Below are 13888 nucleotides of genomic sequence, written 5' to 3'. Positions count from 1 at the left end.
TATTTTTAAGTGACTTTCCAACAAAAGTAGGTAGGGCAATTTTGCTAAGTTAACATATAAGCAAACCAAAGTTCACACTTTCTGGCAGAAGAGGCAGCAAGAGCACCTTGCTCAATAGGAAACTTCTCAGCAAGACCAACCCCCGCGACTACTTTGGCGTTTTCTCCACAGAAGACCTAGCGTTCTTGCATCAGATCAACCTTGGCGATTTGTGCACAGCAGATCAGCCCCGGCATCATCACGACACAACAGATCAGCCTAGCGTTTTTGCATTTGCAGAACCCCGGCGACAGAAGGACCAATTTCAGCCCCTTGCGTTTTTGGATTTCAGCAGCAAATTAAGACCGGCATCATTCACCTAAAGTGTAGCAGATTCAGCCCGTAAAGACCATCAGTTTTCAGCCCTAAGAAACCTCATTTTTCAGCCAAGAAAACACAGCCAAAACAGTCATTTTCAGCCACCGTAACAGTCCTGAAATTCAGCGATTAGAAGATCTCAGATTTCAGCTATCGTCGTCGTCGTCGTCATCGGCATAGACCAAGTTGCATAGACCAAGTTGCATAGACCAAGTTGCATAGTCCATTGCATACGCATTGTACACCTTTGTGCAATCAAAGAATAGACCACTCTCGCCGACGAGAGTGGGGCCTTTGGAGGAGGGTTTTACAACGTCTCTGGTGTCGTATCTCTTCTCTCTCCTTCTCTCAGTCTCATTCACTTGCACGCACAATTATCCACCCACTTTGTTCGTGACCTCAACACTCTACAAAACGGAAAGCTCTCTCTTTCCCTAAGAACTAAAAGGAACCTTGAGCAGTAAAGATCACTAATATTGAGAAAATACAACATTCATTCCGCTGCACCTAACATTGGTATCAGAGCTTTGAAAGTGTTCTGCATTACTCAAGGAAAGAACCACAAGAACCACAAGAATTTTTTTTGCTTGTTGCGATCGCACGAACCCAAGTTTACTTGGGCGTGGCGATTCCTAATCGTGTTTTGTTGAAGAGTGACAGGAATCCCAAGAAAGAAGGGCTTGTCCAGCCTCCCCTTGTGTCTCTTTTCACTCATTGAGAGCGGACCGTGCACTTAGCAGCCGGCCAATCGACGTGAGGTGGGAAAAAGCAACCTTGGTGTGAGCGCAAGGCCGCCAAGGGGTGCGCCCGCAAAAAAGGGTAGAACTCGGGTGAAGAGAAGATCCTTCTCCAACGCGATTTGCAAGCGAAAGAAAACCTCAAGAACCCCAAGAATCCAAGACCCTCAAGACTCAAGAACCCTAGATTCTCACGAATCAAGGACCTCAAGAACCTCAAGACCCTCAAGAACCAAGTTCCTTGCGAGCTTAAGACCCCAAGATCATAGTGCATGGTCGTCACCCGAAGCGGCATGGATACTTTGCCTTCAGGTGATGAGCATGAGAGAGGCGACGAAGGATTCTCCCCACCCGGAGGTTTTTCCAACCCTCCCCCTTCGCCATCTACGCGAGACCTTATGGAGGCAATGATGAAGCAAATGATGGCCATGATGGATCGACAGGACGACAAGCGCCTTGCTTAGGAGCGTGAGCACATTGCTCTTGCCGCAAAACAAGAAGAAAATCAACTTGCTTTCGAACGCGAGGCTCAAAGGGAGATTCGTCATCAAGAGTTTATTTCCCTCATCCTAGCCTCGAAGACCGAACCACCCAAAGATCGTGGAAGTTCGTCAAGTGACGCAAGCCACGACGCGGATTCCAACCATCCAGTTATAGAAAAGTTGACTTTCAGTAAGTATGACGGTAAGATGGATGCTACAATGATTCATTCTTGGTTGCATCAATTTAATGCTTATTTTGCGACAACTAAGAAGACAGGGAATAGCAAAGTATTGACGGCAGCTATGTACCTTGCCGGTGATGCCATCAATTGGTACCACGCATGGCAAGAGGCACAGCTAGCCGCGCACCTAGAGGCAGCCGACGATTTCACGCCCCCTCTTTTAGTTGGGTTGATTTCCAAGACAAGCTCAAGGCGCGGTTTATGCCACCTCAGTACCTCGCACGGTTGAAAGACGATTGGCACGCTCTCAAGCAAAATGGTTTGCCGGTCATGTCTTTTTCTAATCGTGTTTTGCAGCTAGGTACCCAATTACGCATATCGGATGAACGCAAAGAGGCTTTTCTCTTTGGATTGGACGAGTATATCAAGTACGATGTCGAGGTATTCGATCCAATCGATCTCAACAAGGCGGTAGCGATTGCTCTTGCACAGGAGATGAAGCACAACAAGGGAAAGCCTCAGGAGAACAAGACTTCCACAAGTACCTCGCAGACTCCTCAGAACGGTAAGAACGGTAAGAATGGTAAGAATGATAACTCTTCTAACCACTCTACCAACAGTATCTCACCAAAGAATTCTTCCAATGAATCTAAGGGTAACGCTAACACAATTGCTAAACCTAAGCTTACTCTAGATGAAAAGGTAGCACAAGGAATTGTAGGAGGTTACATCACTTAGGAAGAACAAAGCACTTATTCTAAGGAAGGTCGTTGTTTTCATTGTCACATTAAAGGTCACATAAAAAGAACATGTCCTAAGCTTGAATGGAATGAATCTAAAGAACCCACAGCACCCACTACATCTGTCAATGCAATGAATGATAACACGATTGTGCCCAAAGTTTCTCAAGACCCTCTTATTGATGATTCTCTCATTAAATGTTATGGTTGTACGTCGAGGCACCGTTTTGTCATATTGTTTGACCCAGGTAGTATGCATGATGTGATCAACCCCTCTCTTGTTGAGAGAGCCCGCCTCGAAGTTAGTCCGAGATCTCCTATCGAGGTCTCTGGCTTTCGTCCTGGTATGGACGCTCTCATCACGAAGGAGTGCCTTGATGTGTTGTTTGCAATTCAACAGACTGCCTTCACTAGAAGATTTGTTGTTTCTCCTCTCTCAGGATGTGATATGATTTTAGGCATGAAATGGTTTCGTGAAATCAACCCTCTTGTTGATTGGGAGGCTAGCACTTTAACTCTCAATGCCAAAAGTGATTCTCCTACTGTCTTTCATGGAGTGGATACTTCTCCTTCTCCATCTCTCATTGCTAATATGCAGGACAAGATTGAAAGAATTCGAGATAAGGAGACTCTCTTAGTCTCTTTTTCTCCACAGCATGACACACAGGATTTGCATGATTATGCGAAGCATGATGATTTGAATGATAATGATTTGCATAATGATTTGGATGAAAAAGACAAGCATGATGAATTGCATGAAGATGATGTGATTGTTCACAAGGATGAGGTGTTAGTGGATGCTTTTTCTAGCGAAGCTAACCTCGTTGTAGATTCGATCAATCACGAAGAAGCGATCTTGGCTTTCGAGTCGAGGTCCAAAGAACCCCCACAACACGATTCGATCATTCAAGCAGAAGCGATCTTGGCTCTCGAGCCTAGGTCCACAGAACCCCTTCAGGAAGAAGGGATCTTGGCTATCGAGCCTAGGTCCAAAGAGCCCTCACAGGAAGTATTATGTGTTCGCATGATTGGTACGCACGCATTGTTCGAGTGTTTCATTCGTGAAGATTTCCCGTATTTTAGTCAGCATCGTTATGTGATCCCTTTTCCTAGGCACGACATATTGTATGTTGAGCACGTTTCTATCATGGATGAGCACGAATATATGCGGATCGTTCATGAAAAGCTGAAAAGTTTGTATGTCAGGAAGTCACATTCCATGTCTCTTCCTTGGCATGATATAGTTTCCGAAAGAGCATATGATTGTATGAGCACCAAGCATGGGCATTTCCATTGTGATTTGCCACAGTTGATTGATTTCGATCAAACAGAAAAGATTCGATCTCATTGTTTACATGTGTTTGATGAACGGGTTGTCACTCCGTCTCTATGTTCGTCTACCTTGCATACACAGTCTTTAAAGAAGCCAAGATTTTTTTCCTTCACTTTACATGGAATGGGTATGTTCATGGTTTTGTGTTGGAGATGGTTTCAGGAATTTTCAGCCATGGAGATTCTTGAAGACGAAAGAAGCAGGACTCTCGACGAAGTTGAAGCAAGAAAGAAGATTCAGAAGACTTTGTGTCGCTTTCGGCGCGGCCCAAAGAAGCAAGCGTTGCAGACCTTTATGAAGTTCAAGTACCGCACGACCCACACATAAGAGTGGGCCGGCGAAGAGTCCCTTTAAGGATTCCGGATGCTGTTGGCGATCTCCCTCGACGCCATACAGTTCGGTACCAGTACCTCACTTTGAAAAGGAGGGGATGTCACGTGACACATCCCAACCCTATGTGTCCGTGGACAAGCTACACCACAGCAGGGTTCAGTCAAGTCAAGTCAAGTCTGGATTAGCAGTGATCTGGCACTTTTGTGAGTCTATTCGTAGACCGTGCATGCCCAATCACTTAGCATAGATGCATATCCTCCGGTTGCACACAACATGATCATCGGAATTCCCATCAGAATCCATTAGCATCAGTTAGGGGAATTTTCCAATGCATTTAGCCTATTTTCCTATTTATTGGGATTTTCACTTATTATTTTTAAGTGACTTTCCAACAAAAGTAGGTAGGGCAATTTTGCTAAGTTAACATATAAGCAAACCAAAGTTCACACTTTCTGGCAGAAGAGGCAGCAGGAGCACCTTGCTCAACAGGCAACTTCTCAGCAAGACCAACCCCCGCGACTACTCTGGCGTTTTCTCCACAGAAGACCTAGCGTTTTTGCATCAGATCAGCCTTGGCGATTTGTGCACAGCAGATCAGCCCCGGCATCATCACGACACAACAGATCAGCCTAGCGTTTTTGCATTTGCAGAACCCCGGCGACAGAAGGACCAATTTCAACCCCTTGCGTTTTTGGATTTCAGCAGCAAATTAAGACCGGCATCATTCACCTAAAGTGTAGCAGATTCAGCCCGTAAAGACCATCAGTTTTCAGCCCTAAGAAACCTCATTTTTCAGCCAAGAAAACACAGCCAAAACAGTCATTTTCAGCCACCGTAACAGTCCTGAAATTCAGCGATTAGAAGATCTCAGATTTCAGCTATCGTCGTCGTCGTCGTCGTCACCGTCGTCGTCATCGGCATAGACCAAGTTGCATAGTCCATTGCATACGCATTGTACACCTTTGTGCAATCAAAGAATAGACCACTCTCGCCGACGAGAGTGGGGCCTTCGGAGGAGGGTTTTACAACGTCTCTGGTGTCATATCTCTTCTCTCTCCTTCTCTCAGTCTCATTCACTTGCACGCACAATATCCACCCACTTTGTTCGTGACCTCAACACTCTACAAGACGGAAAGCTCTCTCTTTCCCTAAGAACTAAAAGGAACCTTGAGCAGTAAAGATCACTAATATTGAGAAAATACAACATTCATTCCACTGCACCTTACAACTGACCCGACTACAACATGAGCTGGGCTCTTCAACACAGATCCACCTCCTGGCAAAGGAAAAACTGGAGAGAGTAGAGAGAGAGAGAGAGAGAGAGAGAGAGAGAGAGAGAGAGAGAGAGAGAGAGAGAGAGAGATGAAGGCCTCAAGGCTGCCAATGTGGCTTCCCTCTACAGGAAAAAGGGATCTCTACTCTCCGTGGAATCTGCTTGCTATGCCTGGGCTTCCCTGAGGAGAAGTGTGGAAGGGAAGATCTGTTGCCCATCGCCATGGAAGAAGAAAGCCCAGAAGCGCTGCCCATCACTACAACCAAAACGCCGAGGGTGGGAAAAGGCAACACTAACACTAGGTTGAACCTCAGCAAAACCACTGGACTTCCCCTTTGGAACACCCAAATGGAGGGGACCCCCTTGCTTGGTTTGTACTTCATGCACCCCCCCCCCCCCCCCCCCGCCCCGCCCCCCCCTCCCTCCCACCACCCCAACTCCCTAGATAGGGAGAATATATAACTGCCCGACCCAGCCCTCAGCCCCCCACAGCCTGGTGAAAATAGGGGAAAAATAGGCTACTGGCCACTAAGGCCATGGGAGGTAACTTGACTATAAGGAGGGAAAATGCCCTATGGAAGAAGGAGCCTACATAGCTATGGAACTGAGCCAAAACCCGAGCTAAACATGGCTAAAAACAACCGGACATAAGAAGACAACCTCACACTGCCAGGCACAGCCACAAAATAGCCCTCACTTCCTAGCACCTGTCCCTGGGAGAAACTGGCACCGACTGGAAGAATCCGCAGAGATGCCTGGCCCTTGGAGGTGACTCAACTATAAGGAGGAAAATGCCCTATGGCAGAAGGAGTCTACATGGCTATGGAACTGAGCCAAAACCTGAGCTAAACATGGCTAAAGACAACCCGACATAAGAAGACAACCTCACATTGGCAGGCACAACCACAAAATAGCCCTCACTCCCTAGCACTTGTCCCTGGGAGAAACTGGGGCCGCAGATTAGAAGAATCCGGGAGATGCCTCCTGAACTCTTAATACCCCCTCTCAGGTCCAGGAGAGGAAGAACGACCAGGGAGCTGGAGCGAGCAATCTGCAACTGGAAAGAAAGGATTTCGTGGACGAGGATATCTGCTACAAACTCCTCAGTGGAAAAGTATCCTCCAGTATACAATCCAACTGCTATCCCCGAAAGATGTCCGGGAAGTATAATGCTGTCCGTTGAAAGTAAATCCAGCTCTATCAAGAATATCCTGAAGCCAACCCACTCACAAGCCGCACAACCAACATCTATAGAAATTCTGTTGCTAATCGTTCCAAGAGTATGTATCAAAACTTAAAGAGTAAAAGGCATAAAAGACTGGTATCCGGATCATTTCCCAACTCTAAGTGCTCCAGCCTCGAGCAAAGAGTCGGAAACCTGCACCTCTGGTCATATACCACATGCCAAAAACTCCAAGCTGCTACGGAAGTCCAAGAAAAGGAACAGTCGAGGCTACTAAAGAACTATATGTACAATAACGAAGAACCAAAGAACTGCACCAACCATGATATACAATGATCAACTGCAAATTGTATATGTAAGAACATCATCGAAACTGAGAGTGAAAACTAATACTGATCTGTCTGGAACACCACCCAAGAGAATATCACCCCACTCTCAGAGTGAATCGGGAACAAACATCCAACAGAAAGAGAACACACATAACTACTGAAACTGCATCTAACATGGCAAGATCAAGAGAAGATCCTGCTCCCAAGCTCTGCCAGAGAAGAACAAGGTGCTGTGGAAAGCCACCAAATAAATTGTCAACCCTGTCCATTGCACATGGAACCACTTCATGGATAATTGTCATAACTCTCCAACAGTCTCTGTTTGTGTAACTGGATCACCAACGATAGGTAAATCCTAAAGGAAAATAATAAACCTGTGGAACTGGAACCAAATTTGGGAGAATCTAGACAATTGTCTCTCCACTGTGAAGAATACTTGAGCTAACTATAACCGGTTCCTAGTCCGAGAAGGACCACTGTCCACTTGTATGAACGATAACATGTCAATCTAAGGATAAGGAAAGTAGGCGTGTCCTATATGGTACAGTCTCCAGGGGGCCAATCTGAAAGACGAGGCATAGGGACTACTCCTTAGATACACTGGGAAGAGCAACCGTCACACCACAAATCCGAAAGACGAGGCAACCACCGAAATGGCTAAGGAAAACATCCGCCAAGATACTAACTGCATTGTGGGCTCAATCACACCATCCAAAGCCAAAGAATGGACGAGGGAAACTAAGGAATGAAAAACGCCGTGCATGGTACTCCGTCGAATGGAGCACCGGAAGTAAACTGAAGATAATAACCTGGAAGCCCTCTTTGAAACAGTATCCTCAAAATCAAAAGACTACCCTTAAGATTGTTGAACCTTGGGGGAGAGAGAGAGGAGGAGAGGAGAGAGAGAGACACGAGGATATAGAGAGATAGCAGCGATCAGGCTGTCTAGACGTCCCATTCCACCCCACGACCCATAAAAAGGGAATATGAAGAGCCATATAACCAAAAATAGGGTGCCCACTATAAATAGGCCAAGATTGACAAGGCCACACACAATGTGGGCGGTACATCTTAAGATTGCCAGACATGGCCGAGCAAAGCCACAAAGAAGTCCTGTCCCCCTAAATGTAGACAAAAGTGTAGGAGATGACTAAAGATGAGCATCACATTTTTCCGGATGGTGCCATGCATGCTAAGTGTTGTGTTGATTCAAAGTGTCCTAAAGTAGCTTCCTTCTCATGATGTCATCTCTTGGGGTGCTCTGGTTATAGGATAACAAGCAAATGGATTTTTTTCAAACAAAATGTACCACAAGCCCTTATTTTCACAAATGTATTGACTAGTGTGTGAATTCTCAAATTTTAAGTTGCAATTGGAGCCATTGAAAAGGGAAACAAAGCCTATGATAAGGTTTTGAGGCAAGAATTTTGACATAGCATATTGCGTTGGGATGGTGCTCTCATGATGGACATACATGACAATTTTGATGCTTTTTGCTAGGAGCAGTGTCCTAAGAAACCTCACGTCTCAGAATGCATGCAACGCTACTCATATTTTGTTACGGACTCGACACCACATGTCAACTAAGAGACAAAACTGGAACAAACTTTTAACACAATTGAAACTCTAAGAGAGAGAGATTCCACACAGTACCCATAAAAAGGGAATATGAAGAGCCATATAACCAAAAACAGGGTGCACAGTATAAATAGGCCAAGATTGACAAGGCCACACACAATGTGGGCGGTACATCTTAAGATTGCCAGACATGGCCGAGCAAAGCCACAAAGAAGTCCTGTCCCCCTAAATGTAGACAAAAAGTGCAAGAGATGACTAAAGATGAGCATCACATTTTTCCGGATGGTGCCATGCATGCTAAGTGTTGTGTTGATTCAAAGTGTCCTAAAGTAGCTTCCTTCTCATGATGTCATCTCTTGGGGTGCTCTGGTTATAGGATAACAAGCAAATGGATTTTTTTCAAACAAAATGTACCACAAGCCCTTATTTTCACAAATGTATTGACTAGTGTGTGAATTCTCAAATTTTAAGTTGCAATTGGAGCCATTGAAAAGGGAAACAAAGCCTATGATAAGGTTTTGAGGCAAGAATTTTGACATAGCATATTGCATTGGGATGGTGCTCTCATGATGGACATACATGACAATTTTGATGCTTTTTGCTAGGAGCAGTGTCCTAAGAAACCTCACGTCTCAGAATGCATGCAACGCTACTCATATTTTGTTACGGACTCGACACCACATGTCAACTAAGAGACAAAACTGGAACAAACTTCTAACACAATTGAAACTCTAAGAGAGAGAGATTCCACACAGTAGACACGGAGTTGCCAGTTGCACTCCCATATGCAATGGCCCCAAAACCTTGGTGCCCCTTTCGGTATCACCTTTATATTCATCTTCATAGAGTACATATGCACGAGGAGCACTCTACAATCTGCTACCAAGCTCATTTGCAAAAGTAGCCCTCTAGGCTCGTATTTGAAGGCCCTTTGGCCAAAAAGTATCACATACAAAAAGCTGACATGCACTCAAAAACCAACTGCCAAAAACCTCGTACCCAAAAGATCTTTCAATTTGCGTCACAACTATGATGTCATAACCCGAAACTCGCACCACGATTCGTGCGATCCACATCAACAGTTCGTATGTTATTTTCCACTTCATCACCTAGGTTGCACGATACATTATTCGCAAAACATTTGATACGCAAATAAAGAGTGTATAATACCTTTACCCATATAATCCAACCGTAATATTATTCATTGACACATCATCTTTTTTTAAATCTTTGTATATTTACTTACATACTAATCAATAAGGTATCGATCGATATGTATGTTGATTGATACTTTATCGATCAATATAAAAATACTATAAAAGTAGAATTTTTTGCCCCCCAAATATAACTCACCTTCACACCAAACGGCAAGGATAACCCAAAGTAATGCAAGGTATAAGGAGAAAAAAGTAACAAAAAATTGTTTTGATTTTTTGAAAAAAAAAAATACTACTTTTGGTACCTTGAAAGTATCAAGAGTAGTAATTAAATGTTTGTGATTAAAGGCATTTTTTAATACAGAGTTAACTTTTAAATGGTAGATTTTGAACATATGCCCTTATTGCTAAATACGTTGATTGTTAAGTGTATAGAATTTTTTTTAAAACCCACTAACAATGTATTGATTAATAAGTTATTGATCGATAAGCCTATTGATCGGTATACACTAACAATATTTGAAAATTCACGAATTATTCAAGTATTCCTTGTATTATTTCATTGTTCAAAACGTTTTATGCAACACAGATCATCACTAGCAAGTTGCCACATTGTTACTTTTGTGACATAATTGTAGGGTATGCTTGAGATAGAAAGCATCCCAACTGGCTCTCAAGTGTTTCAAACAAGTGCTGGCATGCGTTCTTAAATTTTTTGTTGCGATTAAAGAAATTGATAAGGGGAAAATCTCCTTGACCAAATATATAGAAGAGGCTATTGGAGCATATTTAGTAGTGACTAGTGCATCCATACATGATGCCACGCAAAGGAGCATATTTAGGTAGTGACGTGTGCGAACACGCTTAGAACCATCGGGCACCTGAGGAGGTTTCCTTTTGTCAAAACACCCATCATTCGAGGGCAGGCTTATCTTTGTACTACTGTTGTTCTACATGATACTCCGTGTTTTGTATCCTTCTCCTTCGTTAAGTTTTGTGTGTGCATTCTTGCAAACCCTAATTACAACAATTGGTGTCAGAGCAAGCCCCCCCACCCCCCAAAAAAAAAAAACAAAAACAAAAAAAAGCATGAGGCCTCTATACCTTGCCACCCTCTAAAACCAACAGCTGATCCAACCAACGACCGGTTAATCCTACTGACATCACCCAAAGAAGGGTTTGCAAAATGGTGGTCGATCCAAGGCGACTTACGTGTCATAATTTAATAAAATGTGACTCAGCAGCACAAATAACTATACGATCAGCAGCGCGGTGAGCCAGCGATGGAGGTGAAGAGCACCAGCAGCGCTCTCTCTCTCTCTCTCTCTCACACACACACACACACACACACACACACGCTCATAACCCGTGCTAAAAAACTAGGAAGAGGACAGAGCGAGAGAGAGGGAGAGAGTCTTGCCTGCAAGCATTGCGCTATCCCATCCATTGAGCAGATTGCCAACAGTTGCAACGGCAGCAACAGCTCTCGCACCTTTCATGGCGGCTTCCGAATGCCAACCTCAATGGTGGTGAGGCACACTCTTCTCATGCAGGGAATTCATGTCCGTGTTGTGTGTGTGTGTGTGTGTGTGTGTGTGAGAGAGAGAACACACAATGAAAGAAAGTGCTCACGCACGTGCGGGCAGCAGGCAAACCCCGGAGAGGGAGGGAGAGCGGGAGAGACTAGGGTCCAGGGAGTTTCAACTTTCACCCATGAAAGAGACAGTGAACACGCAAGAGTACACGAGGCGCAAATTAGAGACCTATGACAACAGGATGCTACGTGTCAATTTGCTAGAGCGAGCGAGAGCCTCCCAGGGAGAAGAAGAGAGCGAGAGAGAGAGAGAGCGCGACGTGCGGGGGTGGTGCAAGTCCCGTGGTAATGACACGGTATCTCCGGATTGCTTGACAAACGAGGTGAAACTTAAAGAGCCTCTTTCGGGAAAGATTCTTAAAATAAGTGGCTTTCGAAGTTCGAACCTTTCAACGTGAAAGTTTAAGAGCCACTTCGCACGAGCTGGGGTTAGCAGTCCCTACCAGTTGCACCAACAAACTGTGCTGCTAGATTGTAACACTCCCAATTTTGGTTGAGTTACAAAAGCAATCTTTCTACCCTTGCCTCGGCACCCATGTAGAACCAGCAAGACAACACAACAGACAACTTCGTGAGAAAAAATATCATGTCAGTTGGGCGTTCCCCTGCAACATGTGGAACCCCTCTAACAAAAGCGATAGCGTAAACAAGTCAAGTCTTAGAGACTAGGCGAAAGGCAGATATAAACCCCCCCCCCCTTTCCCAACTTCACTATGCCCACAAGGTCTTGAACGAAGACTAGTAGTGGGATCCAAGGTGTTGAACTGGAGCATACAGGGGTCGGACAATCGGATGGCGGGGGGGGGTCGCCCGAGTTCACTTTTTCCCCCCCAAGAAAAAGATCCTTCTATTAGTTAGTAAAAGTGCCCATTGGGCTACAAACTGCCCCAAAAGGGGGGAAGGCGTGCGGGGGGGGGGACTACTTGAGCATGAGGGGAGAGACTCTCCCAATGAAAAATTGAGATATGTACAATGAACGTTGAATCAAGATATGGAAGGGGGAAACAACCACGCAAGTGGCCAATAGTGGCATGTAGGAGCCCCATGAACCACGGTGTAGAAAGGCCCTGAACGCCATAATTGTAGAAATGCCTCGCGGAGCTTCCTCATGCGATCGAAGCTACAATCATGTAGCCTTGTGAACTAACCTTGAAGCGTGTGGATCACCTCCAACCATATCGTGTATAGTCTCCATCAGGGGAATGTGGCAAGCCTCGAAGATGTGAGAGCAACAAGCCCTCCATATGAAGAAGAGAGCCAGGCTACAAATAAGCTCCCAACAAGGCTCTTTATCATTGTTCCACTCCTAGGACGTAAGCTCTATGTGACAGGCTAGAGTGTGGGTTGGCCCTTCATATCACAATCATCCTGCTAGCCGAGGACAACTCAAACTGAAGTATTGGGCCGTGAGGGTGAACCCAACGGTAGCACCTCAAGTGCACATGACTCGCTGACAACAAGGTTGGCATCAACCGTAGAATCCAAAGCCAAACCTGATGCACCATGGGGTAGTCCCATAGACAATGCCTCTGTGAGTCAAGTTGGCATCAACCGTAGAATCCTAAGCCAAACCTGATGCACCATGGGGTAGTCCCATAGATAATGCCTCTGTGAGTCAAGTGGATGGTCACACGTGGCACAACCCACAAGATGGCCACTGTAGACCAACCAACTCCTCACTACGGTAGCTCGATCAACGACAAGCCACTAGAACTGGTGACTCTCCTCGGTTGTTTGCTATCCAACAAGCGCTCCCAAAAGTTTGTCAAGAACTCAGTTGTGAGACCTTCTTCGTGCCAGTGACGTGTTGCAGCAGCGCGGGCATCTCTCCAAGCAGCCAGAATGTGGCACCCCTATCATACTGTGTACTGGAAAAAAGGGGTCCCTGGGTGATCTGCTGAAGCGAAAGGATCTTGCCAAAGCCACGCCCTAGGGTCCCACCGCACTCATGACAGAGGGAGACTCTCGCAAGCCCGAAGCCTCCAATGTCTAGTCTCAAGATCTGTCGGGTCAAGATCAAGCACACATATCCTCCCTCTGATGCCCAAAACTCCACTGAAAGCAACACTTTGCTACCTCAGGTGCCTCAATAGCAACTCTGTGAAGGCGACCCTCTCGTTGAACCTCAAAGAACATGCAAGGGCTTAAGTCGGAGCAGGCCTGAACTGTAATGAGGACCTCAAGGCGAGTAAAGGCCTCCATCGATGCTGGGAGCCGGCGACTCGAAAAGTTGCTCCCTGAGCTCTGTATCTAGCAAAATCCTCTCAAGGATGGTAACATGACACTTCCACTCTGCTTGTGAGCTAGAGTAAGGATCACTCGTGCATGATCAGAGAAGGTTAGTCCCTGCCAAAATGCAAATTGAACCACCCTAGTCACAAAAGTGCTCGCTAGCATAGAAGTGATCTATCGTGGATAGTTTCACTCCGCCTACTCTACGATCAAATCTGGAAAAAGAGAGGGTGTTTGAGGGCTGTGCAAGCCAGCATGCTGCTTGTCAATCCAAGGGCCAAAGGCCACGGGCCAGTCTAAACGCGCCTAGGGGGAGCTTATAAGAGGCTACGCCTGGGTGGAGAGTCAGCATTCCGATTTCCCATGTGGTCTCATATT

General features: G+C 45.5%; 1 protein-coding gene across 1 annotated transcript in view; it reads right to left on the bottom strand.

The window, feature by feature from the left end:
• LOC147452572 (monosaccharide-sensing protein 2-like) overlaps window positions 1-11395 on the bottom strand; it is a 31336-nt gene extending 19941 nt beyond the window's left edge. Inside the window, exon 1 of the mRNA XM_086518974.1 lies at window positions 11105-11395. Coding sequence (XP_086375100.1) covers window positions 11105-11183 — 79 coding nt within the window. The 5' untranslated portion in view covers window positions 11184-11395. The remainder of the gene's footprint in view (window positions 1-11104) is intronic.
• Between the last annotated feature and the right edge of the window lie 2493 nt (window positions 11396-13888).

Source organism: Adiantum capillus-veneris, chromosome 8, assembly GCF_014529385.1.
Source record: "Adiantum capillus-veneris isolate H3 chromosome 8, ASM1452938v2, whole genome shotgun sequence".
NCBI classification, from domain to species: Eukaryota; Viridiplantae; Streptophyta; class Polypodiopsida; order Polypodiales; family Pteridaceae; genus Adiantum; species Adiantum capillus-veneris.
This window is presented reverse-complemented; position numbering and strand designations above follow the sequence as displayed.